At 44.6% G+C, this 27,679-nt stretch overlaps 1 protein-coding gene and 1 long non-coding RNA gene across 2 annotated transcripts in view; both read right to left on the bottom strand.

Moving 5' to 3' along the window:
* Nucleotides 1-6,137, bottom strand: part of B3GAT2 (beta-1,3-glucuronyltransferase 2) — a 41,779-nt gene extending 35,642 nt beyond the window's left edge. Inside the window, exon 1 of the mRNA XM_039530249.1 lies at nt 5,067-6,137. Coding sequence (XP_039386183.1) covers nt 5,067-5,570 — 504 coding nt within the window. The 5' untranslated portion in view covers nt 5,571-6,137. The remainder of the gene's footprint in view (nt 1-5,066) is intronic.
* A 1,136-nt stretch (nt 6,138-7,273) lies between these two features.
* LOC120401541 overlaps nt 7,274-27,679 on the bottom strand; it is a 36,982-nt gene continuing 16,576 nt past the window's right edge. Inside the window, exon 2 of the long non-coding RNA XR_005596520.1 lies at nt 7,274-10,154. This is a non-coding gene — a long non-coding RNA (uncharacterized LOC120401541). The remainder of the gene's footprint in view (nt 10,155-27,679) is intronic.

Raw genomic sequence — 27,679 nt, 5'->3', positions numbered from 1 at the left:
TTGAAAGGTATGTCTGTGTAAGAAGCAGGAGATTAGCTGAACTGATGGTGAACACCCAATCTGCTTGTGTAAATTTAACATATAGGTTTTTAAAGGAATATTATATGGCCTATTATTTAAATACAGAAAGGGCAGAGTAAGTGAATCTCTGGTTTAGTGGTATATACAAGATGGGCAGGGAGGGATATGAAAAGTTAAGGTAGAGGTTGGAGTTGGAACCTCAAAACTGTTGGTTTTGATTGATTAATCTAACATTCTATAAGGGTAGAATTACAGGATCAGATAGTCTCAGTCTTAACTAAGATTTTTGTCTAGAAATCTAAAAGCGTACCACTGGAAATCAAAGTATTAGTCACTTTATTATAATTACTTGTATCCAGGCACCTTGTAAGCTAAATGCAACAGAAAAAGTGTAACTGCATCACTCAAAACAGCCTACAAGAAAAGAAAGACAGAGAGGTCACACTGACTCATGTTGAAATCTCAATAAAATTCATGAAATAAATGTTAGTTGGGCTTTAGTCATTCCACTGGCTTTGCTATCAAAATTGATTTCTTGTTGGGTATCTTGCCTGATCAAATTATTAAACATTTCCAGAGTTGGAGGGGGAGGGAACTGTTTTTGATGAAGATGGGTCTGTAGATGAGTGGTCCACATCTGAGGTAGAGAATCAATCAACTTCTAGGTCTCTAGGCTATGAAAATAAATAGATAAAATACTGACACAGCTGTCTGGACTAAAGAGAATGCGTAGACCTAAATTTCTAGGTCACATCCTAAAGTGAAAAGAGTTGTGAGTAACTAAAGGCCAGACTTCCATTTATTCCAGAGAACAATTTCTCAGTTATTGTCATAATATCACTTAGCACTCCAAGCACCAAGCTAACTGCTTCTCTCACAGAAGCCTCTTCTAAAGGCTTGGCTACACTGGAGAGTTGCAGCGCTGGTGGTGGGTTTACAGCGCTGCAACTTACTCACCGTCCACACTTGCAAGGCACATACAGCGCTGCATGTCCCTGGCTGCAGCGCTGGCTGTACTCCTGCTCTGCCTCGGGTATAACTATTGCAGCACTGGTGATGCAGCGCTGCTCCACCACCAAAAGCGCTGTAATTGGCCTCCAGAATTTTCCCATAATGCTTTTAACTAAAGAACTCTCTTTGTTTTGTTGTGAACTCGGGGCTCCCGGAGCTGCTTATCTAAAAAACAAACACAGCTCCTGTTTGCTGTGAATGAGGCAGGCAGGGGGATGAATGTCTACAGCTAGTGTTTGCTTGAGGAGAGAAACAGCACGGCGTGGGGGGGAAAGGGAGTCGGTCGGAGCAGCTGCTTATCTGGTCTGCAGGCTATTTGCATTTAAGAGTGAATGAGGGGTCAGGGAAATGGTCAGAATTTGCACATAATTGGAGCTGGGAGCTGACACAGTGGGAGCATGAACAAGGAGGTGAAAGGAGCCGAGGATTGCACTGATATTGCCTTGGGCAAACTTAAAAGAAAGGAAGGGATCGGAACTTGCAAGGCAGGGAGCTGACACACAGTGTCAGCTCCAAAAATCCACTCTCTCTCCCCCCCACACTCCCTGTCACACTCCACCCCACCCACCTCTTTTGAAAAGCATGTTGCAGCCACTTGAACGCTGGGATAGTTGCCCATAATGCACCACTCCCAACACTGCTGCAAATGCTGCAAATATGGCCACACTGCAGCGCTGGTTGCTTGCTGGAGTGTGGCCACACTGACCTTTCCCTATACAGCTGTACGAAGACAGCTGTAACTCCCAGCGCTGCACACCTGCAAGTGTAGCCAAGCCCTTAGTTGTTAAAAATACTCATTCCTGACAAAGGATGTAGAGGAACCAATGGGGAACAAAGTTGAGCTGCAGGGGTAGCTAAGGACAAACCATCCTAAGCACCACTTCAGATATTATAGTTAAAACATGCTTGGAGCAACCTCATTTAACTGAAATAAGAGAGCATATTTTTGGCTATTAACAAATTAAGCTCCACACTACCCAGGGGAGGCAGGCAAGTGTGTAAGGCACAGTACAAAGAGCCCGGTGAGGTTCCAAGTTTACTACAGCTGGTCAATATTTGTTTCCAGATTTAATAATAAAAAACCCCACATTTTATTTTTAACTGTAAAGGAAAACTGTTGCTGTTTTCTGACTAACTCTAATATTTAACATCTCTCGATATCAAATAAACCTGGTGCGGTTCTAATATGGTGATGATGAGCACATTATAAAATACCATAAATGGAAACTAGATTTTTCAAACTGACACCTTGACAAAAACAACCTGCCATTTCACAAAGTACATTCCTTCTGGCTTGTACACCTTCATTTGTAAGAAAGCTGCTGCAGGGAGGTGCTTCATTAAAGAGGCTCACATTCTCTTTTAAGCATATTAGAGAAATTTGCTGCAATGGAGCTAAACCAAATCAAACCTTTACCAGTGTTAAGTGCACTGATGCAACACTCCTATGGGGTTTTGGAAGCCCTTAGGAGTTTGAACTTTCTGGTCTTTCTGGTGCTAACAGGAGTGAAAAACATTACCAAAACATCCCTACTTTTGTCACTAAAATCAGCAGCTATGACTCAGAGGAGGCACGCAGATCTATTTAATAAGATAGAAATTTTACATAGTCACTTTCTGGCTGTAATTGTGACTTGTTCAAATAAAATCACACAGACAGTCCATGCACAAGGCAGGATTAGAATACAGGAGTTTCTGGCTTCCAGTCCCATGTCTATACCAATCCCTTCCCCATCGACAATAGGGGTCTTAAATCAGGTTTCCTTTTGGATTAGGGATTCAGCAACCACCATTCAGAAGAATTGCAACTGGAAGGCTGGGAAACAGCATTAAGCATTAACAAATTCCCTCTCACATCTTATTAAGCCACTTTCATGAAGGGAATTACTACAGGATTTCTGCCACATGTGATGTGTTCTGAGGCTGGCCACTTAATGCTTGGAAAGGAGGAGCACAATTTACTCTTAATCAATCAATTCCCAAAGGCGAGATGGAGATTTATTTTAAAATTGTGAAGTCAGAACGCATGAAAATAGTGAAGTTTTTCCAATGAGAAATAGAAATCTGACCAATGCCCTGATTGAAGACAAGGCTATGTGATCTACCGTCTCACCAGAAAGGCACACTCTGCTTGTGGCATTTGCAAAGGCTCATTTGCAAAGGATTTTAGTTGCTTGAACAGAGCTTCAGATCAATATGGGGGGGGGGGAGGGGATTATCTGTGTTCCAGCAGCACCTCCCCCTCCAGAGAGCCCATCCGTGCTGCAGGGAAAACAGAAATGGGGTTGTTCGGTAGATATAAGATTGAAATCTTTCCCTCTCCCTGAAGTAGATCTGTTTTGTTTGTTTCTGCTATTGCATCTCACAGCAAGAGCTTCACTCGCAAATGTGTTTCCCTGTGAACATGGGACTGTTCAAAGCAAACATTTCTTTCCTAGCACTGAACCATGTTGAAAGGAGGCTTAGAATTGTTTAGCTGCATGTGTGAAGAGGCTGGAATTCCTGTTAGCAAAGAGAAATAATTGAACATGGATTGCCTGTTGTGCCTGTAATCTTCAAGGTTAACCCTACAGATTCATTCATCCTTTGCATTCCTGCATTCACAGCCAGCACTTTGGGGAGCTAATTTGTACCTCATTAATTTCATCATCCTCAGAAATTAGAAACAAAGGACTAGGAAATAAAAAAAGATTCAAGCTGACTCTGGACCATCTCCTCTTAACAGTTACTCAACTGGTGTGCCCTATCACTTCTTCATTTAGTGTTTCCTCTTCCCTGTGTACTTTATAGAAAGGATTTGTGTCCAGACAACATTTGCTCCTGTTGTGCTACTGCTGGAAGAGGGGCATATTTTCTGGACTGGGTTGTAGCCTGCAGTGGAATGAACCACACTGGCAATGAATTCCAAGAGAACCCAGACGACATAATTAAAACAAGATGAAGGCATAGAATTCCTTTGCATTGATGAGCTAAGTACAGCCATGGGGGTCTAGTGAGGTTTAGGACAATCACCCAGAAAAACAGAATATGACATTTCCAGTGGAAGGTCCTCAAATTAGGAGCTTCATGCTCCATTTCATGCTAGAACAGGAACTAGAGTAGCTCTGCTAAATGAGGAACTCCAAGCAAAGTAATTCATAGCAAGTTACATTATAAAGGACTATGATTCATGGTGTGAGTTTGCCCTCCAGGGCAAAAGAAAGAGACACAACCAGAACTGAATAAATCAAAGACAGTGGTGTCTCTTTTATCCCAGTTTTAACAGAGTCACAGTGAAGTCATTATATAATCCCCAACTCTGCATATCTCAGCAAGAAAATGAGAAAATAGTGACTGCTTCTGGGAGTGGGAAGGAAAAAGAAGGTAACTTTTGCTGAAAGGCAGAATTAAGATTAAGGTAATGGTACTCTGAATGTTTGTGGAGTGCATGAATTTGGGAGAAGGGAATATGTGAAGTGTTGGGTCTGGGGAAGATGAGTGCAGAATGCTGGACTATTGATTTTGGAGTTTGGGGTGAGCAGCCATGCACTGTGCCTAAAACTGGGTAGACTGTATGAGTCTGGGGGTGTATTGAAGGTCTAGATCTGATGAAAGTGCATGCACAGTGCATAAAACTGTGTCTGTGTGCAGGTTGGGGAGTGCATGCGGGGTCAGGGTGTTAATTGGCTGTTAGAAGAATATGCAAGGTCTGGGGTGCTGCGGAGTCTCTGGGCCTGGCTGTCACCTGGTGGAGGTGAAAGCAGGATGGAGGGCTCTGGATTGGCTAGAGAGGCATGGGGGGGTGGTGACTGGATTAGGTGGAGGTGCATGCAAGGGGCCGGTGATGCACAGCTCCATGGAGCGGGGGGGGGCTCTGGACTGGGTGGAGCCAGTGTATGCAGAGTGTCCGGGAGCCAGGCTCTGGACTGGGTGCAGGTGCATGCAGGTGGGCAGGGTGTGCCAGGCGCTGGAGTGCATGGAGGCGCACGCAGGGTGCGTGGCTCTGGCAGTCAGGTTCCCAGGGCCCGACACCCGCCCCCCATCCCCAGCGCTACCTCCTCGAAGAGTTCCAGGCTGTAGGTGTTGTCGTCGTCGGCGAAGAAGAGCACCCCGGGCTGCGGCGGCGGCAGGTGCTGGTGTCGCTGCCGGAGCCAGGCCAGGCCGGCGTTGCGCTGCTCGGTGGCGCGGGGCAGGCCGGGCCGCTTGTACCTGCGCGGGGTGGGGACGTGCAGGTGGGTGCAGGGCAGGCCGGCCCGCGCCACGAAGCGGCTCACCAGCTCGCTGCGCCGGGCCGCGTCCTCCACCAGGACCCAGTGCAGCCGCGCCACCTGGCGGAAGGTGTTGGCCAGGCGGGTGAGCTCGGCTTTCTGCACCGGGCGGCTGTAGGTGGGGGTGATGGCATAGATGGGGGGCAGCGCCGGCTGCCGGGGGGCCGTCGGCTGCGGGGGCCGGGCGGGGGGCGCGAGCGGCGCCCGGCTGCTGTCCGTGTCCAGCAGGAGGAGGACGATGAGCCCCCAGGGCAGCAGCAGCAGGAAGCGGCTGAGGAGCAGGGACTTCATGGTGCCCCCGCCGCGCAGGGCGCCGCCCTCACAGCACCAGCGGCGGCCGCCCGGGCTCCCCTCCCCATGGGAGCAGGGCTGCGGGCGGGCGGCTCTCAGCGCATCGGAGCCGGGCGGAGGGGAGCAGCCCCAGCGGTCGCAGGGGGGCCGGTCACCCCCTGCCTGGCCACGGGGGCTGGTCAGCCCGGGCGGGCGGGTCAGCGCCCCGGGGACCGAGTCCGACGTTCTGCCCTGGGCTGCACCGAGCGGGTCAGTCACATGGCGCTGGGGCCGGGGCGGGGGAGCGGGAGCCCAGCCGGTGCCCAGGGCGCCTGTGGTTCCCCTCTTCGCCCGGCCAGTCCTGCCGGGGGCTGCCTGCTCTCCTCGCCGCTCTACGCCGGCGGCTGCCGCCTTTCCGCCGCCTCTGCCCCTCGCCACATCCCTCCTCGGGCCAGCCGGACCGTCCTGTGCGCGGCGCTGGTGGTGGCGAGGCGCGGAGCCCCCCCGCTGGGAGGTGGCGCGGGGAGGGAGGCTCCTGGCCGGGTGCGCGGGAGGAAGGGGGGCTCTGGGCTGGCAGGGGAGCTGGCTGGAGAGGTTGGCGCGCTGGCTCCCCTCTGAAAGGCGGCGGGGTCTTTGGAGAACAGGCAGCATCTGCTCACGTGCTTAAAACTCCGGGGACCGGAGCACGGGGGGCGGGTGGGGGTGTCACACCACTGACGAACCAATGCTGTGAGTTTTACTCACCCTGCCCGCCCTGTCGCGTACGCCAGCCGCGCGGGCTTCTGTGCTGCGGGACCGCCTGCCCGGGGCAAAGGAAACCCCCGAAGGGCTCCGCAGAGGGGCCAGCGGCCCCCCGCCAGCTTCTGGGTTCTGCATGGGGCAGGAGCTAACGCCTGGCCGCGGCCGGGCGCCTACCCGCGAGACAGCTGTTGTTCCCCCTCGCCCGCTCAAAAGAGTAGCCCCTAAACTTCTTTTGTTTAGCAAATGTGGCAGCTCTAACACGCCCTAGCTCGTGGCTGCAGCGAGACAGTGTCTGAGCCCCGGGAGACGGTAACAAACGCATGGACATCCATCCCCGGCCGAACCCGGCTCGTGCAGTTGACTCGTCTTCTGAAACATCCCATTCCCTGGGCAGCCGTGGTTGGGCCACAGAAAACAAAATGCCAACCGCTCCAACGCGGGATGTGAGAGCAGGCAGCTCTCGCGGCTGAACTGTTCGGCTTTGCAGGGCTGGCTACGTGTGAGACCGCACCACTGTGTCTAGTGCTGGGAAACGTGCGCCGAAGGTTAGCTGCGTGCAGGGCTTTGCTGCTCACCTCCGAGTTGCATAGAGAAATTAAGTATCTACAACGCAATTGTTTTTTAAATAAAATGAATTGTTCTGACATGAGGAAAAGTTGAATGGTAGAGTGTGTGTGTATAGTGTATGCTGCCCACTTTTCTGCCATTTTTAACTGGAAGAATAATGTTCTGAGATAAGCAAAAATATTTGTAAATTACTTGAAAACATTTCATACAGTTACATTTCTTTTTGTTGACTTAGTTTTTGTCATCTTCTTTGTGTTTTTGTCTTTTCAGCAGGATTTTACATGTTTATTTTAATCTCTGAATAACCCATACTCTTTGCTGCATAACAAAACATTTTAAGAACAGTAGTAAAAGGCATTCTGACCCTCTATGACTGCCCATTTTTGTACATCTGAATCTCATTTTCTTGTTTTTTCACCATATCTCTAAATTTGCTTCAACTTTGTAACAAACCAACCCCAGGAACTGTTTTTTTCAAATCAAATATATCAGTATTTATTTCATCTGAATATGATACAAAAATCTAGTGCTACAACAAACTTCATTCCGTCATACCAACATGAAATACATGTTCTAAATGCTACTCCTTCCTCTCCTAGGAGTGCACAAGAAGTTTCTGTTGCATTGTTCAGCATTTCCCATTGTCATTACTAAATATTAGTTTAAAAGTTTACTTGTTCCTTTACACTTCATGTGATGCAAAATAGATAGAAAGATACACTACTACTCATTATAATGAGAATTATACTATTTAATACATATACTGTATTACATTTATAGGCCAAATTATGGCCTCACCTGTGTAAATCTGGAATAATTGTATCTGACATCAGAATTTTTGCTATTTATCGGTATTTAGTGGGATGATTCTACTGTTAAAAAACATTCCTTATATTTTCAGACAAGCCCATTAGCTGAAAGTACACATTTCTAATCTATTTTTATATATATACTTGTTATTTAAATGGACATATTAACCCAAAGGGATCACAAACAGAAAGGACATTAGAGTGATGTAATATAAATTGAAATCTGTGTGACAATGAGAGTAACAAATGACTATGCACTGAGCATCTAAATGAGGAAACATCTGTTCAGTCTAGCAATAATTAGAGTTAGCATGTTTAGTGGAGAAATGGAAAGCTTGTTATGTGATTAATGAAATAATATGGAGGAATGCAGCAAATCTAAGTAGTTCAATATATCCAAATCAAAAGCATTTTGTACCTGAAATTACAGTTGTCCGTTTTGTGCTGATGCAGCTTATCTAAAGGACAATAAGCTAAATATCCCCTCTGTCAAATGGCTGAATATGCCATTGTTTCCCCATTTACTGAACAATGATATTTACAGATGGTGCTTACTCAGGTAATGTAACCTATGTATTAAAGCCACATCCCAATAAGATTTCTTTTTTAAAAGTTACGGGTCAATTCAGGGGAGTTCAAAGCTCATTATCTCCAAGATATTTGAGTATCAGAGCACCAAAAGCCCAGTGGGGCACAGACTAAAATTAAGGATTAGGAAGGAGTGTATTTTAATGGACATATTCTTTGTATAACACCTAGTCTTTTCTCAGGAAAAATTATCATCTTTGGTGGGAATTTTGTAGGAGTAATCAATACTGATATATAATACCTTAACAAAGGCAGCAATAGGAACAGCTGGTATAATTGCAACAGTTTAGAAAGGAGCACAACCACTAACTCATCATCAAGGCAAGTTCTTGATCCAATATTTGATACTATTCAATCTCTGTAATTGACTATGTTCCTGGCATCTGGTAACTAAATTCAGTGCTTATGTACATCTATTCAATTTGTATTTACTGTTTCTAGCTATATACAACATATTGTAATATATTGATTGGTTTTATTGATGGGAAGTACCCAGCTGTCTGACAATGTGTGCTCATATAAATGTCTAGATAAATATATCCACACAGTGTGAACTGTATTTATATATTGTTTTGTAGGCAACACTTATTCACCTGTTTTTACATCCACAGTCTATGTAATTATTTTACTATGCCTATAGTTTTACTCTTAAACTGTTGCATGATGTACGCTATGACACAGTTTTGCCTCAGAGGTGGCTGCATTTCAATGGTAGATTAAGTACACAAGGTGTAATAGAAGATGGTAGTTAATGATGCAGACACTTTTCTTTTATATTTAAATATAGATTATTTTAGGCCAAGAGAAAAAGAGTGAGTTGTAAAGTGTTTGAAGAGTTTTGAAATTCCTCAGGTTGAAAGGCACTATATACAAATAAAATATTATTTATTAAAATTCTCTCCATTCTACTTTGCTTATTTTTCTTGTTTTTGAAATTAGAGAGACCCACTCACATTGTATAATGACTAAACATGCTATTTTTGTGTGGTAAGATTAGCTATGGATACATATTTTACTACAAAACACCTCAGTACTATTTATTACCAACATTGTTACATTTGATTTTGGGCCTTGGGTGTAACTATAAAACAAAGGGCCACATTCCCCTGGGATGGATGGCACAAGTCATTCCGTGACTCCGATCATTCTTCTAGCTGCACACAAAAGCAGAGTAGTGCATATTCGGAGTTGCATGATGGCGGGTGGGCATGCATTGCTCTTTAGAATCCAGAATGGTTTATGTGCAGAAGGTTATTGTGCTGAAAATATAGTATGGTGTTGCTGATCAGTGCCTCCATTCCCCAATGCAGCTTTTTGTCATGGATTTGTCAGGAGGTGGTGCCAACCTTTCCATCCTAGGTAGCTCTGCACAGGATTCAGCTGCCTTGAATAAGTTAAAGCAGACTGCAGGCTGTTGCAACATGCACTGCCTGGAAACAAGGAGCCATAATGACAGCCAGTGATTACAGGCCTTCTTTCCACTGATCACAATCGCTCCAACATATGCATGGATTGGGGGAAAGACATGGTATAGGAACTGTTACAGCTGGACTATATGAGAATCCTCCTACACGTCCTCTAATCCTGAGGCAGCTCAGTTCTCTTTGCTTTTCTTCCACTCAGTCCCTTGGGCCACCCTTCGCTCTTCCATCAGTGTTGCTACTTATGATGTCACCCAGCCTATCTCCAGTCTCTCCTGTCATGCCTGTCTTGTTGGCAGAAAGCTTGACACTTTTACTTGCCCAAATAGCACTTCTCCCTGTCCAGGGTTATAAGCAATATGGTTTCCCCAGGCTGATAGTATATCCATCTGAAGTTATAGTTGGAGATAGGAGTATTTGAAAGAAGCAATTGAAATGGATTTTTCTGTGCGCTCTGCGATGATGGAACTATTTCACTCCTGCAGGAAACAGGAGCAAAAGCAATTAGATAAACATATAAAATGTTGAATTAGGATGGAAGCACGGACAGCCAGACACAATCTTCATCCACCTCAAATAAACATGGTTTTGGAAACATACAAGGAGCTGATGATCAAAGTGAAATGGGATTGATAGAGCTATGATAGGGTTCCTTGAGGCTATGTTAGACTGGTCAGAGTTCCTTCTGTGTAAGGAGCAGTGGGGCAAACACTTTTTACAGACACATCAATTCTGGTGTGACTATATTTCTCTGACATTTTTTGGCTTTGCCTTTGTGTATTCAAGTCTTTTGTGCATGGCTAAGCAATGTGCTAGTGAGATCTTGTGGAAGGTAGTCTTTGCAAGAGCATTAGATAAGTGGTTAAAAAAGTAGGCCTGAGTTGGGTGAAGTATCTCAGCTACTTAATCTCAGTGTGATTGAAAGGCAAAAGTCACTTACATGGATTCTGAAATGCCAACAATTGGTGGCTGGCAGAAACTTAGCTATGAGGCTCACACTCTCAGTGTGAGAGGTGGGATGTTTAAGCATCACTATGCAAAAGCACTTGGGCCAGATGACCCATAAAGATGTCCTAGGATGGGGCAGAAGGATGGGGTTCCTCCATGGCAATCAGTAGGGAAAGGATTTGGCCAGGTTCCTTTCCCAAGAGTTATTTTTCAAGGACGATATCCCTTCTGTTGTTATTGTGATTAATGCAGCTGTGGTCAAGTTAGGAAAATTTCCCTAAATCATTATGTGCATGTCTTCCTCACACTATGTCCTTGGCAAATTATGTATAATTGAGCTGTAAGGCTCTCTGTCTGCTGTTTAATATGCTCTTTACTGATATGCTCTTTATCAGCACTGGTGGGGTGTGTGGTTTTTGGGTTTGTTTGTTTGTTGTTTTTTACAATTATGTTGTCTCTTACATAACAATGTTTAAACAGCATTTGTGTAGTCAGACTATCCCTAGGCATGTTCAAATTCTTTGATGTCTCACAATTTTAAGGATTAGGGCTAGATGTTGTAACAGAAACAGAGCTGCAAAGTACATTATCTTGACAGATATTTAGGGCCAGATGGTGCACTGATGGCACTGTCCTGCATGAGGGGCAGTGTAGAGGTGACTGCCTATAGGGATTTCTAGGAAGGATTGTGGCTCCAGGCAGTGCAGAGGAAGTGCTTGTGATGTACTATCAAAGGGAACCGTCTGAGATTGCCAGGACTTTGCATGTTTGGGGTACCCTTATACCAGGATAAGGCACTCAGATACTACTGTGTTGTGCCCACATGGTTTTGGAAATATATAAGGAGCTGATGGTCAAAGTGAAATGGGATTGGTAGAGCTATGATAGGGTTCCTTGAGGCTATGCTAGACTGCTCAGAGTTCCTTCCTCTGCAGCATGGGGCACGGGTCACTTGCTGGAGGATTCTCTGCAGCTTGAGGTCTTCAAACCACAATTTGAAGACTTCAATAACTCAGACATAGGTTAGGGGTTTGTTATAGAAGTGGATGGGTAAGATTCTGTGGCCTGCTTTGTGCAGGAGGTCAGACTAGATGATCATAATGGTCCCTTCTGACCTTAGAGTCTATGAGTAAGGAGCAGTGGGGCAAACACTTTTTGCAGGTACATAGACTCTGTTGTGACTATATTTCAAGGATGATCCCCCTTAAGAGAATTATTCTCTTCCCCACCATTACATGCCCATATAAGAGCATAATCTGGCCCTTAATATATAGTCCTGGAGCATTAAAATTACATCTCTCCACAGTGGATTTCCAGTCCTGTAGGGTGAATTCTATTGAATAACAATGAGTACCAGTAAAAGAGGAACTCTTCCTGCATGGCAGGTGAAGTTTTCACAGTCCAAGACTGTAATATTGTTGTAAATAATATAATTCTACCAAATATGCCTGATCAGTTATGACATTTGAGAGGGACAAACTATCATATCCTTTGTGAAAAGACAAGGCAAATAGTTATAGCCATCACAACTTTTCCCAAAGAATGCACTGTTTGTAATTCTCAAATGATGCAATTTTACATAGTGTAACTACCTGTCAAAGTTTTCACTAAGGATGAGATATTATAGAATTCTCAAATGGCATCATTTAACATACCATATTTGATAAATCTGTATTAATTATGTATAGTATAAACAGAAATACATTATGGAATATATTATTGAATAGTGAAACTATTCATCACTTATCTTAATCAACTTTCACTTTACCTCATTTATTACCTTATTTGCTCCACAATTTCTGAGTCCTACAGTTGTTCCAAACCTGTAAACTAAATTTAATACTTTATGAAAGGTCAACCTATATTCCTATAGGACATTAATTTGAAAATGTTATGCACGTTTGGGTAGACTTTTCAAAAGGACTCTCCTAGAATTTTCAGTGCACCTAACTATAGCACTGTGGTTTCAATTTCAGTATTGAAATCTACATGATACATACATTAAAATCACTATTGTAACATTTGTTTGATTAAAAATGTAGCAATGGAATGTCAATCATTCTATTACAGTCTTTTATCTCCCCGTGAAAAGATCTATTTTTTACAGATCACCAGTTACTGTGAAGTCTGATTCATCTCCCTGTCTTTCTCTGACACCAGGAATCCTTTAAAAGATGAGGATGTAAATTATACATCACTTTAAGAGCTGGGCTTGCTGGTCCCTTCTTTCATTCATAATTCCCTTATCTTGCACCCCTAACTTTATTTATAATGTTCAGAACTGGAATTTGCATCAGGCAAAACAGAAGATGAAAATACATTTGAAAGACAGTTTAATAATCATGCCTGGATATACTATTTGGGAATGCTCATCTTTATTTGTTCAGACTCCTCTGACTCTTTGAGTTGTCTGTGATTGATGTCAGATTTAAGCCTGAACATATTTTTACATAAGAAAATGCTCAGGTTTTCCATTTCACACCAGCCTGTTTTTCTATCTCAGAGAAGTGCAACATCTCTTGATATACTGGATGATATTCATTTATTAACAGGCATTCTTGGCAAGGGCATATTCAGATTGCACACTGCAGGGTTAAATGCGTTGTGTGATTATTTAGTGTTATTGATTATTATTGAATTCCAATTAATTCTAATTTAATGAGCTGGGGGATTGTAGGATTCTAGTCCCAGAATCAACCTTGATTCTTTTGTGTTTATCAAGTTCCATATCTGGTTGGGAAACCTGGTGTGCACCACAAAGATACTCACACTGAAGGCAGTGCAAAGCTTTAACCACTTTTATTCGCACAATTAGTAAAGACAAAAAAGCTCCAAACCACAAAAAGATACCAAATACAGAGTTAAGGTGATATCTTGTTCCATTCCTCACATATATACTCATATACTCACACCCTTCCTTGGGGATCTGGTGCTGAAAGACAAAGAACCTTCTCTGTCCCTGGCAATGAGTCTATGGTCCTGATCAACCGGCAACTACACTTACATGTTGGTCTGGCCTATTATAGGGCTTAGGTGTTATCATGAATAGTCATGCAAATGTCCAGCCTCCCTTGTCCATATCTAACTTCCTCACCCTAATAATGTGGGAGGCTTTTTATCCTATAGGTTGGTATATTAATCATTGTAGCTTATTACTAAGGCTACAAGTTTGTCATGGAGGTCACAGAAGTCACGGATTCAGTGACTTTCTGTGACCTCCATGACTTCTGCAGTGGCTGGTGCGCCTGGCCCAGAGTAGCTCAGGCAGCCCCTGGGCCAGTCACACCCACCACTGCTGGGGCAGTCTCGGGCCCCTGCACCCTCCTCCCCCAGCAGCAGCAGGAGTTTGAGTACAGGAGGGGGCAGGGGGTTGGGACATGGGACAGGGTGAGGGATCTCAGCGGCACTTACCTTGGAGAGCTCCCTGGAAGCTGCGACATCCCCCACCCTCAACTCCTAGGTGGAGGCGCGACCAGGCAGCTCTGCACACTGCCTCTGCCCCAAGCACCGGCTCTCCCCAAAACTCAGGGTAACTGTTGGCCATTTATCCATACCAAAGTTCACAGGCCTCAAAGCATTTTGCTAACTTATACCTTATGCTAACTATTTAAACTAAATACCTCATATGACACAGGCATGTAGGTTCCTTGTGTTATTGCCAACTAAAATAAAATGCTATAGCTAGCTCTGTGAACTACAAACATTAGTTCATTTAGGGAAGGGCCTTTAGAATTATTGGGTGATATGCTGGCTCCATTGAAGTCAATGAGAGCTTTGACATTGACTTCAATGGGGTCAGGTTTTTACTCACTTATCTAATGGAAATGTTGGTTTTATGTAATTAACAGCACTATGTCATAGGTGCTAACATTCATCAGTAATGAATAAATAACTCTTTAGGGAGAAAATGGGAACATTATTGTTATTATTACTACTACTGTGTTAGCGCTCCAATATATGACCAAGATGAAAGTTCCATAGTGGTAGGTGCTGTGCAAATATAAGAAGATCCAGCCTCCAGAGAAGTAATGATCTAATTTGAAGAGAGATACAAGTGAGTGTAACAAACAAGGGGGAGAAAAGGGTGGAAGTATGATAGTTTGTTAGCTCTTTCAGACATGTACAATCTGTATTCAATGAGTTCAGATGTTGCTTAACACTAGATTTTTCCTGATGTATAGGGATAGAATGCTACATGTTTTTTTATAGCTTCCAGTTATTGATGCCATAGACAACAAAGCTGTAAAAGAGACATTTTCATTATAAAACTCTTTTCTTCAAATGCATATATAGCTTCCTGGAAGTAAAAATCCTCCCCATTACATTGTTTAGACTGTAAGCTTTTCAGGGTAGGGACCCTAGGTGAAAGTCTGCGCCTAATGATGTCCGTGGGAGTTTTACCCTTGAGTTCAATGAGGCCAGGATTTTTACCTCCTGTCTTCATCTGTGTTGTACAGCACCTAATAAAATGGGGCTCTTATCCTCACTAGGACCTCTGGGTTCAGTGTGGGGTTTAGATGCTGGGGGAGTGGGGTTCAGTTGGGTGGGAATCCAGGTGCAGCTGGGTAGGGCTAAGAGGAAAGGGGATGAGGGTGCTTGTTGGCGTGGTCCAGGTGCAGGGGGAGTGGAATTCATGGGGGCGGGGAGAGTTCTGCAGGGGTAAGGCTTGGCAGGAGGGTCTGAGTATGAGGGAGGTCTAGATCAGTGCTTCTCAAAGCCGGTCCATCGCTTGTTCAGGGAAAGCCCCTGGTGGTCCAGGCCAGTTTGTTTACCTGCCACATCCGCAGGTTTGGCCAATCGCGGCTCCAAATGGCCGCGGGTCACCGCTCTAGGCCAATGGGGGCAGCGGGAAGTGGCGCAGGCCAAGGGATGTGCTGGTCGCAGCTTCCCGACGCCCCCATTGGCCTGGAGCGGCGAACCGCAGCCAGTGGGAGCCACAATAGGCCGGACCTGTGAACGCGACAGGTAAACAAACCGGCCCGGCCCGCCAGGGGCTTTCCCTGAACAAGCGGCGGACTGGCTTTGAGAAGCACTGATCTAGAGGCGTGGAGGTTGGGTGGATGGGGGAGCAGCTCCTTGTATGTGGATCCCTCCCCCTGCAGCTGAGGAGTGATGGATGCAGAAAGTGGGGGGAGTGGGAGCTTGCAGAGCTTCCTGCAGTTGGGGGAGAAATCTGGGGGTGGGTCTGACCTGGCACCAGATGCCATGCAGGGGAAGAGGAAGTACCGTCCTCCCTAGCCCAGCTGGGACTAGCAGGGGTAGGAGCCACTAGCCAGGTCTTCTCCAGTCCCGCACCCTGCACTATAGTGATTTACCTCTCTGCTGGTTACCCTGGGCACTCAAAACATACTGCTGGGGAGGGTCGCATGACTGCTCTTGTGGCTTCCCTTTGCTTCCCAGACAGAAAGTCATTTTTCTGCAGGAAAGCAAAGAATTCTGCACATGTGCAGAATTCCCCACAGGAGTAGCCTATTGTATGGCCTGCAGAATAATGTGTCTAAATGAGTCTCATCCTTTTTAGCATACAGTACTAGTCCCTCTCACAAATGACTTGGGGAATTAATGATTGAATTTGCCATCATATTGCTGTAAGCCGGTTGTTAGCTTCGTAGAGAGGCAACAGACATACAGACTCATTTGCATGCCTTCCCTGCAGCTGGGAACTGGAAGTGCTCCTACCGACTTGTTTTCTCCTGCACACCTTTGGTGGGGGCTGTAGTAGAATTGGTTCCCCATAAAGAAAATCTGAAGTTCAAAAATCCAACACAATTTAAGGGGGAAAAATGTACATGAAAGGGAAGTGGTCTGGAAAATAAAGCCAGCTCACAGAATACAGACAGCTGATAATATAAAAAAAAGTTAGGGCTGTCCAGCGATTAAAAAATTAATCATAATTAATCACACTGTTAAATAATAGAATACCATTCAAATATTTTGGGTGGTTTCTGTGTTTTCAAATATATTAATTTCAATTACAACACAGAATACAAAGTGTACCGTACTCAGTTTATATTTATTTTTATTACAAATATTTGTGCTATAAAAACAAAAGAAATAGTATTTTTCAATTCACCTCATACAAGTACTGTAGTGCAATCTCTTCATCATGAAAGTTGAACTTACAAATGTAGAATTATGTACAAAAATAACTGCACTCAAAACAAAACAATCTAAAACTTTAGAACCTACAAGTCCACTCAGTCCCACTTCTTGTTCTGCCAATTGCTCAGACAAACACATTTGTTTACTTTTGCAGTATATACTGCTGCCCACCTGTTTACAATGTCACCTGAAAGTGAGGACAGATGTTCACATGGAACTGTTATAGCCAGCATCACAAGATATTTACATTCTAAATGCCCTAAAGATTCAGATGTCCCTTCATGCTTCAACCATCATTCCAAAGGACACGTGTCCATGTTGATGACAAGTTCTGCTCTATAATGATCCAAAGTAGTGTGCACTGATGCATGTTCATTTTGATTATCTGAGTCAGATGCCACCAGCAGAAGGTCGATTTTCTTTTTTGGTGGTTTGGGTTCTGTAGTTTCCACATTGGACTGTTTCTCTTTTAAGACTTCTGAAAGCATGCTCCACACCTTGTCCCTCTCAGATTTTGGATGGTACTTCAGATTCTTAAAACCTTGAGTTGAGTGGTGTAGCTATCTTTAGAAATCTCACATTGGTACCTTCTTTGCATTTTGCCAAGAACACTTTCACTGCAGATTTAAAATAATGTGCTGGGTCATCATCCAAGACTGCTATAACATGAAATATATGGCAGAATGCAGGTAAAACAGAGCAGGAGACATACAATTCTCCCCCAAAAAGTTTATTCACAAATTTAATTAGCACATTATTTTTTTAACAAGCATCATCAGCATGGAAGCATGTCCTCTGGAATGGTGGCCGAAGCATGAAGGAGCATATGAATGTTTAGCGTATCTAGTACATAAATACCTTGCAATGCCGGCTACAAAAGTGCGAACGCCTGTTCTCACTTACAGGTGACATAGTAAATAATAAGCAGGCAGCATTATGTCCCGTAAATGTAAACAAACTTGTTCGTCTTTGCAATTAGCTGAACAAAGTAGGACTGAGTGGACTTGTAGGCTCTAAAGTTTTAGACTGTTTTGTTTGAATGCAGTTATATAACCAAAAAAGATAAAAATCCTCATTTGTAAGTTGCACTTTCACAACAAAGATTGCCTTACAGTACTTGTAGGAGGTGAATTAAAAATACTATTTGTTTTTTATATTTAGAGTGCAAATATTAGTAATCAAAAATCTAAAGTGAGCACTGCACACATTGTATTCTGAGTTGTAACTGAAATCAATATATTTGAAAATTTAGAAAAAAACATCCAAAATTATATAATAAATTTCATTTGGAATTCTATTGCTTAATATCGCAATTAATTTTTTTGAGTTGAATCATGTGTGTTAACTGCGATTAATCAACAAATAACCAAAATGTAAAAGAAGCTATTGAAAATGGAGCCACTTCTCCCACTGATGTCTGATTCAGAGGTAGCCCTGAAGTGGAAGTGAGAAACTAAAGATGTTCTGGCCCTTGTCCTAATCTATCCTTTCCCCCACCTTCTCTTTTTTAAACAAGGGGCTGGTTATTTTCATTTAACACCAGTGATTTAGGCTTTACAGCAGATACCATGGTAACTGGCTGCATGCACACTGTACAGGTGGCCTGTGTTTCCTACCTGTGGAGCTTGTGTACTCTATAGGAGGCATGTAGGGAAATGCTTTCACAGACAGCACAGTGGTTCCTTGTGCTGCATTTTTGGCTGCTAGTGCTAGGGTTTATTAATCATGTTTATTACAGTAGTGCCTAAGAGACAAATCAAGAACGAAGCCACATTGTGCTAGGCACTGTACAAACACTGAGTAGCAGATGGTCTGTGCCCCTAAAAGTTTACAGTCTAAGAGTATGTCTACATGGGGCCCAGATTAGCTGACTTGAGCTCACACGGCTAAGGCTCTAGGGCTGAAAAAATTGTGTATAGACATTTGGGCTCAAGCTGGAGCCCAAGCTCTGGCACCCTGCAAGGGTGGACATCGACACAGCAATTTTTAGCTCCACACCTTGAGCCCTAGTCAGCTGACCTCACCCGGTCCAGCTGCGACTGTGGTACAGGGCTTTTATCCCTGTATAAGCATATCCTTAACAGATAATATAGACAGAGAGTAGAACACACAAGAGTCAGTGTGATGGGAAGCAAATGGCATATTAATTCCATGAGTTTTGGGCTATGAGTGGGTTTAGTTAGAAGGAGATGTAAATGGAAAGAGAAGCGAAGGGAGGCAGGTGGGGGGGGACAGGATGGGGAGAGGGAGTAAGTGTGGAATGAAGCTGAGGTGAAAGGACTATGAAAGAGGGGTAGTCAGGGGGAGAGGGTTGGTACAAAACAGCCCATAAGCACAGGGCAGAGAAAGTCCAGTCAATGAAATTTCAGATTTAAATAGCTGAAATAATGAAATTTATAATTTAAAAAATCCTATGACTGTGAAATTGACAAAAATGGACCATGAATTTGGCAGGGCCCTGCTTATTACCAATGTATTAGTCACAAAGGTCACCACACATACAGTTACAAAATATTACACATTGGGTCTTAAAGTGTCCTGTTTGCATGTTGAATGTATTGGCTCATTAATACAGTAGCACAGATATTCCAGACTGAGTCCCTTCTCCAAAGAATTTACAATCTAAAGTACAGGCTGTTACTGTAAAGAACACATAACAGGAAATAGAGTGGGGTATGGCTTTTTCAAAAATCTAGAATGCTTCAGAAAACCATATGAGATATTCTTTTTAACATTGTGGAGGCATTATTAGTAACTAGGGGGGTATTTTCTAAGGGCATTGAGAGTTGCACGTCTTACTCCCATCTGTGCCTTTGAAAAATCACCCACTACATAATTAAATGCTGAGATTTGCATTTAAAGCAGGACTAAAATCCCTCGGCTTCACACTTTAATGGTTAAATTTATTCTTTGATTTTGGCACAGTAATCCTCAGTGGACAACTGATTTTTCCATGTCATTTTTTAAGAAAAATATTTACTAACTCTTGCAGAAGAAACATTTAAAACTGCTCCCTTTTTGAAATGTTGGCTGGTTAGCTCACATTTTTTTGGGTTCCTCTAAAGAGCCACAATGTTCACAAATGTCAAACTTCACCCAAACACACGCATGCATATGTATATTCTGGTAACATTTTCTACTCAGGCCACTTTTAAGCTTTTGCATTTTTTTATTAGATCTTTTTTCCTTATTCAAGGAATCTATTTGAGTTTCACCAAGATTCATTGATAGAATTTCCATTTTCAATTTAAAAAAAAGGCATGTTTTGAAAATGTACAAGTTTATCAGGATTTTCTCTCTCCAGCTCTGACACATTTCCCCTGGTTGCTGCCTTGGCTCTATCAGCATAGAGAAACCAGTCTCTGACTGAGACAATGCAGCACATGAGGGGCTCCCTGCAGTGCACTGCAGAGCAACAGAGGCAGCAGTGTTGAGGAAGCACTTCAAGTGTGAGTGTTTCAGCACAGAGGCACTGGGCTTCCCATGCCACAGACCAATCACACTGCACCTCTCTATTCTTCCCAACCAAAAACCTCTTCCCCAAACCTTGCAGACACACACATCCCTCTAACTCTTCACTTCCCCACCCTGACACATCCCTGCTCTTCCCTTACCCTCAGTTCCTCACACACCTTGAAGTAGCTCCATGAAGAGCCAAAGATGAGGGATGCATTAAAAGAGGGAGTATGGGGGGAAGGTAGAGAGTGGAGGAGGAATTTGGGGGGCTGGGTATTGTTGGGTAAGTATGGGGAAATGGAGCGTGAGCTGGGAGGGCAGAAGCAGAGGGGAGAGAAACTTTTGCTACAGAACGTTCTGTTCTAAAAGCCAAAGATAGTGCTTCCAGTTTCAAGGAATGCCAGGAAAAATGAGATAAGATGAAATCAAGGTATTTTGTTGTGCAAAAAGCTGAGTTTGCAAAACACACAGTAAGTAGATGTATAAACCACATATAACAAGAAGCTTCTGGGGAGGAATATTTGCTTCTTCATGCCCACATGAAACTCTTGAATGTTAGGGGGAGCTATGTTTTTGCATTAAAGGCCCACTCCAGTGTTCTCTGCCCATCCAATTTGTCCACGTACTCCTCTGTATTTAATGAGTATGTAATAAGTGACTGACAGTTTAATTTCCCTTCTAAGCTTTGTGCATTCATGCAACAGTGAAAGTATTTTTTTCTAATCAATGAATTGAGTTTATTATTAACCTTATTTCTACATTTTCTGTTACTTTACTATGGTGCTTTAATTGTATTTCCACCTCAGTAATGGCTTCCTAATGGAGTTTCCTTTCACAGATTGCTTCTGTGTGAGCAGCAGAATTTTCTTAATGATTCTAGTACAAATTCCTTTCTGTTTTAGTCTGCTTTCTCTGTCTGTTCCTGTATTATTCATCTCTAATGGTACAGTACCTTTGTGCTCTGTGACATGGAAAACAGGGGCATTGTGAGGAAACCTCAATGACAAAGCATCAAAATAACAGAGGCAACATCTATAAAAAGGAAATTAATGACTCAGGCGAGTAGATGCTACATGTAAGTGATTTTAATGAGTGAGAGCTTCAGCCATGCTTAGAAATACAAATGTATTTACTGCCTTTCGGATCTCAATCCTTAGTTGTTACTAATGACATATCAAGCAGGGACAGAGGAAAATTCTAGCTATAAAAATCAGAAGTACCTTAGCCAACTAGCTGGAGTTTAACAGAAATATCAGGTACAATCAAAGGGACTGATTCTTGTCTCATTGCAAGTGGCAGAAATCAGGAGCAATTCCACTGAAATGAATGGAGTTATGCTGATGTAAAGTCAATGCCAGTGAGAAGAGAGTGTCCAGGTCCAACATAGCCAGACATAACTAACAGGCTTGTCATAACTCTCCATTTACTTTTATGGGCTTTTTGTTAAAACAACTGCCTGGCCACTGCCACAATCCAGGAGCAGTGGAAAGGTAAACTCCTATAAATTAGGGTCAATTCATCGGTCTCTGTGCTTCCTAGAAGTTTTTACTTATTTTTCTGTAATCCTTGTAAACTATTGTAAATAAAGTGCTTGAGCACCATCTAGTGGGAGGCAGAGGGTTGCTGTGTAGTTATTTACCTTTGACTTAAAAGCAAAACATGTAAAATGCCTGAATCTTCTTTAGTTACTATGGCTTTATTTTCAGTGGAGAAACTTCGTAGGATAAAGAAGAGAGGTGTTGGAGCTCAGCAGTTGCAGAGAGAGCTGGCATGCTATATTTTAGCTGTGTCATCTGTTACTCTAAGGCTAAAAGCAAATTCAACATATCGACATGAGCATTTAGATGGGTGGAAAATCAGTTATTAATCAACAAAGGAGTATTGATTTTCCAATAGTCATTTCCATAAAATAGTGGATCAGCTTTTATTGTCAGCAAACAGTGAACTGGAAAGTTAACTGCCATCAGCTAGGCCTCTGGCCCAAAGGAGCAGGTCAGTAAATGATGGGAGATAGAGAGTTCTCCAGAGTCATTGCTTAAATAGAACATCATGCAACTTTCAAATGTTCTGAAAATACATGTGTGTACAGAATACAAATTAGGACTAAATTAACTGACTGCACTTGAAAAACAAAACAGTTTAGAGTAAGCCATTCAGACTAAGATAGATTTTGTATGTATAATATGGTAAACATTTTATAATAGTTTGATTTTCAGTGGATCTTGGAAATACATAATTATCCACTTTTACACTCAAGTAAGCAATTTCCCATTATTTTTTTAATGCAATATTGTATTAGAAATCACTAAGTAACACGAATTATAGCATTATAGCCATTCATGCCAACCATTAGTCCTGTGCATATAATTCCTTTGTAAAATCAAAGTGACTTCCTATGCATGGAAATATTCAGGATTGGGCTCTACAGCTACATAGTTACCAATGACTGAAACAGAGACTTGTTAGAAGATTGTAGCCAAATATGGCTACATTTATGCCACTCTTCTTCTCTCAGCAGAACATAATTCACTTATTTGTTTTAGAACAGAACAGGGCCGCCCAGAGGATTCAGGGGGCCTGAGGCAAACAATTTCAGGGGCCCCTTCCATGAAAAAAGTTGCAGTACTATAGAATACTGTATTCTCATGGGGGCCCCTGTGGGGTCCAAAGCAAATTGTCCCACTTGCCGCCCCCCCCCCCCCCGGCAGCCCTGGGAAAAGAAACATTAAAAAACCTTCCGCATCTCGGCACAAACCCAGTTTTGAGAAAACTTTTCAAGTCACCTTTACAAGGTATCACCAGTTCTCAGCATCAGCTAGTGCTAAAAGGCACTAAAGCTCATTAAAAGGGTTGGACAAATATTTTCCCTCAAAACTTTTTCTGGATCGAAAACTAGGGGTTTTTAAAAAGCAGAAAAAGAATCACGGACAATGTCTGCTTTCTTTCAAAATTTGTTGTGTTTTTTTTATTTGAAAAGCTGAAATTACTCTGCCAAAACCTGAATATGGTTTGGGGTTTCAGAAATGTGTGGCCAAATATTTGCTGCTTGCTGTGTTTGTTACAAGAAAAAATAAAAAAATTCTGCTTAAAAAAATCCAAAACTTTTGAACCACCTCAGCTTGTGACCAAACGCCTGAGCCCATCCAGTCAGAGATTTTTCCAGGTTTCTGATACTCTGCTGGCTTCCTTGACTCATAGCTGTCTCCATAACTTTGGGTTCATTTAGGTTAAAACATAAGAACGGCCATACTGGGTCAAACCAAAGGTCCATCCAGCCCAGTATCCTGTCTACCGACAATGGCCAATGCCAAGTGCCCCAGCAGGAGTGAACCTAACAGGTAATGATCAAGTGATCTCTCTCCTGCCATCCATCTCCACCCTCTGACAAATGGAGGCCAGGGACACCATTCCTTACCCATTCTGGCTAACAGCCATTAATGGACTTAACCTCCATGCATTTATCTGTTTCCTAGAGAATGGCTCCATGGGGTCCCTCACAAACTGGAGATGGTTACTGTGGGTTTGTCTTTAGTATAGCTTATGTACATACTCCATGAACTGAGCATTTGAGCTTGTTCCAGAATCTGGGATGAGCCTATGTTGTGAAAACTGAAATGCTCAAAATAGCACAGGCATGTGAATGGACACAGGGTGCTAAAATTAAATTAACCCAAGGGTTCTCAAACTAGGGGTCGAGACCGCTCAGGGGGTCATGAGGTTATTACTGGGGGTCGCGAGCTGTCAGCCTCCACCTCAAACCCCGCTTTGCCTCCAGCATTTATAATAGTGTTAAATATATTTAAAAAGTGTTTTTAATTTAAAAGGGGGGTGGGACACACTCAGAGGTTTGCTATGTGAAAGAGGTCACCAGTACAAAAGTTTGAGAACCACTGAATTAACCTCTCTGGATCCTCGGGGAATGCAGGGAAAGGGGTGGGGGTCTCCCTTGGTAGGGTTGGGAAGGAGATAGGTGGTGTAGGATATTGCTCTTCATGTGATCCCTCCCCCACGGAAAAGATAACAGCTTGGCTCTTTGTGTTAAATAGCTGTCTGCAAGCCTCAAACTGCTGAATGAGCTTTAGGGTAGGGAAGGCTGTGCCTCCCCAAACAGCCTGGCTCTGCCCCCTATCCAACCCACACCCACTTCCTGCCCCCCAACTGCCCCTGCTCCTTGTCCCCTCACTGCCACCCTGAGACTCCCTCCCCAACCCCCCTCCAAGGCCCCCCCTCAGGCCCCCACACCCCACCAACCCTCCCTGTTCCCTGACTCCTATCCATCCCCCCGCTGAGTCCTGACAGACCCCTGGAATACCCACAATCCAACCCCCCCTTGCACCCCCCAGAACCTCTGCCCTTTCCCTGTCCCCAGGACTCCCTGCCCCTTATCCAATCCCCCCGGCCCCAGCCCCCTGCCATGCTGCTTACCCTTGCCTCCCCCCTCTCCTGGAGCCTCAGTGCGCCACATCCAGGAGTGGCCCTGGACAGCGGCCTGGCTCCAGCGGGGCCTAAGTTCTCGCCGGTTGGCCCAGAGCTCGCAGCCCTCCCCTCTTACCATGTGGCTCTGAGCAGGAGGAGCTCAGGCCCTACCCCCTTACCATGCGGCTCCGAGTGGGGAGAAGCTCAGGCCTTGCCTGAGCTATGCCACTTTAGCTCTGTCCAGGCCGCTCCTGGGTTACCCCTGCCTCTCCTCTCTCTCAGCACCTCAGCATGCCGCGTCCAGGAGCTGCCCTGGCCCCTGGACAGCGCTGCAGTGGTGTTGCTCCGGCAGGACTGGAGCTCGCAGCCCCGCCCCCTTATCATGCGGCTCTGAGTGGGCAGGAGCTCAGGCCCTGCCTGAGCCACGCTGCTTTAGCTCTGTCCAGGGCTGCCCCTGGATGCGGTGCGCTGAGGCACTGGGGGATGGTGGAAGGCGGAGGCTGGGGCCAGAGAATTCTTGGGGGGGGCCCTGCAGGGCCTGAGGCAAATTGCTCCACGTGCCCCCCCTCCTCCGAGGCAGCTCTGCAACAGAAATATATATTTATTGGTACTATTTTGTATCCGCAGCCTCTGGAATCAGAAGTCTTTTGACAAAGACAGTTTGCTAAGAATGAAACATTCTGATGCCTAAAATTCCCTGAAGAATGTACTGAAGCATGTCATAGAACATCTACAAAACAGAGCTTACGCAGATGTTTTTTGCACAGAAACTCTTCAGAGATGGAAATGCATAATGAATGCAGGTCAATTTACCTTGACAGTTTTCAGTTTGAAAGTTAATGTTAATGTTCTTGAGCTGGGACTGACCCATGACATTCAGAATGAGTACTAGATCCAAATCCAAACTTCCTCAAAGTTCAAGAGGAGAAAGGGTGGTTTGGAACTAATCTATATTAAAGATGGAAGCAAACTAATTGGTTATTGATCTTAATTTCACTAGTTGTGGGAAATGCAGAGGTATTTAGATAGTTTGATAGGTATCAAAATTAATATCCCCTGAAATTACAGGGGAGTTACTCAAAGTGGAACCTGACCAGGACAGGATAGCTAATTCCTCTACTCTGGCAAAAAGGGCTGTAAAGTGGTCACAGCTGACTCTCCCTTGGTCGGGGAGGGAGGTCACACCCCCCTCACTACAAGTCCTCTGGAACAGCACAGTTCAAGGGGGAATCAGCATCAGCATCTCTGCCACTCAGCGGGGTAACCCAGTCTAGGAACCCTGGTCCTCTGACCAGACACTAAACAGTTAGGGGGCACCAGCCTACAGTCAGGGTAAAGCAGCAATGTCCATAAGCCCCAGGCCTCTGACAGGGTGAGGCAGCAAGTTGTTAGGCAGCTCTGGGCAATATTCAGGGCAGAGCAATGAGTCTATTATCCCAGGCCCTAAGGCAGGGCAGCGAAATCAGGAGGCTCTAGCCTGTAGTCAGGGCAGCACAGTAACCAGTCTATTAGCCCATCCCTCAAACAGGGTGGGGCAGCACAGTCAGGAAGCTTGGGCCTGTACTCAGGACAGAACAATAATGAGTCTAAGCCCAGGACCTCAAACAGGGCGGGGCAGCAAAGTCAGGGGCCCTGCCTCTGGTGGACCACTGAAAAACATAGGCCTCTTGGCCTGTGGTGGAGAGGCTGCCACCCCAGGAGGGGGATGGGGGTGGCAGGGGGATGCAGGCCCACACAACTCCACTGCATCCCATCCCAGGGCCCCAACAGTGGCAGAGTAGCCTGCCACTGGGTCAGCAGGGAAATCCGGCCGCAACAAGCTGTCTGGCTGTCAGCCAGCAACACAGCTGAATGATATTCAGCTCCCCTGGGCTACTTCCTACACTCCTGTTTGAGGGTTTGGGTCCCGGGGTCATTGTCCATCTTGCTGGGGTAAAGAGCTAATGGCAGCCTCAGCAACTCCTCAGAGTCTCCGGTGACAGGCAACTCTGGCAGTCCCTCCAGATCTCAGGCACTGCAGCAGTTGCTGTTGGGTCTGAGTTCCAGCAGCGAGTTAGAGACGCCCCTTTCCTCTGTCATCTCCTCTCCAACTGAGCTAGAGGGATGGCCTTTTATATTTCCGGTTCCTGTCCCACCCCTCTGCTTCTGGTGGGGTGGGTGTCCCAGCTCTGCCCACTGGGGGTGGGGGACTTGCAGCTGTCCCTGCATCCATCTGGGAGGGAGGCCATGACTCTTTGCTACAAGGGCCATGAGATCATTAGTGGCCTAGGGAAGGGCCTTGAGTTAACATTGCAAATAAAAGATACCACCTCCAGCAGAACAGTTACCTCAAACACTGTTAGGGCTCTGGTTTAACATGGAGCTAAGAGTGCAGCCTCCTGCATCACTTATTCATGCATGGCTCTCATCCAAGTATCGATTTGTCCTTTTCTAGAGGAAGCTGACAAAAATCACAGCCAGCAGTCGTAGATTTAGGACATTTGAATAATAATTAATTTTAAGCTCCTTGTTTCCAAAATGTGCTGCCAGCACAGGGCACTAACTGAGAAAGAACTCCCTCACCCAGCACTCCATTTTCAAGGAATCCATGGTGCAGACTGAAGTAGAAATGTATGGGCATGGCTACACTTGCAGATGTAGAGCACTTTGAGTTAAACCAGCCTTCGTAGAGCACAGTAGGGAAAGTGCTGCAGTCTGTCCACACTGACAGCGCCCTGGCATGGCCACATTAGCAGCTCTTGCAATGGCCACAGAGAGCAGTGCATTATGGTAGCTATTCCAACATGCAAGTGGCTGCACTGTGCTTTTCAAATGGGAGGGTTGGGGTGGAGTGTGACGGAGTGTGTTGTGTGTATGTGGGGGGGAAAGAGAGTGGGTTTTTGTGGGGCTGGGAGCACATCAGCATGCTGTCTTGTAAGTTCAGAGAGCAGCAGACCTCCCCCCTGCCCCTCTCTCTCTTACACACACAACATTCCACACTAATGGCTTGCATGCCGGCTGTCAGAAATGGAGCTTTGAGAGGGCATTTCTGCAGGAGTTCAAAACAATGACAAGAGTGGCCACTTGACTTCAGGGGATTATG

Source organism: Mauremys reevesii, linkage group 3, assembly GCF_016161935.1.
Source record: "Mauremys reevesii isolate NIE-2019 linkage group 3, ASM1616193v1, whole genome shotgun sequence".
In the NCBI taxonomy this organism is placed as follows: domain Eukaryota; kingdom Metazoa; phylum Chordata; order Testudines; family Geoemydidae; genus Mauremys; species Mauremys reevesii.
The sequence above is the reverse complement of the archived record's forward strand: the minus strand, read 5'-3'. Positions and strand labels throughout refer to the sequence as shown.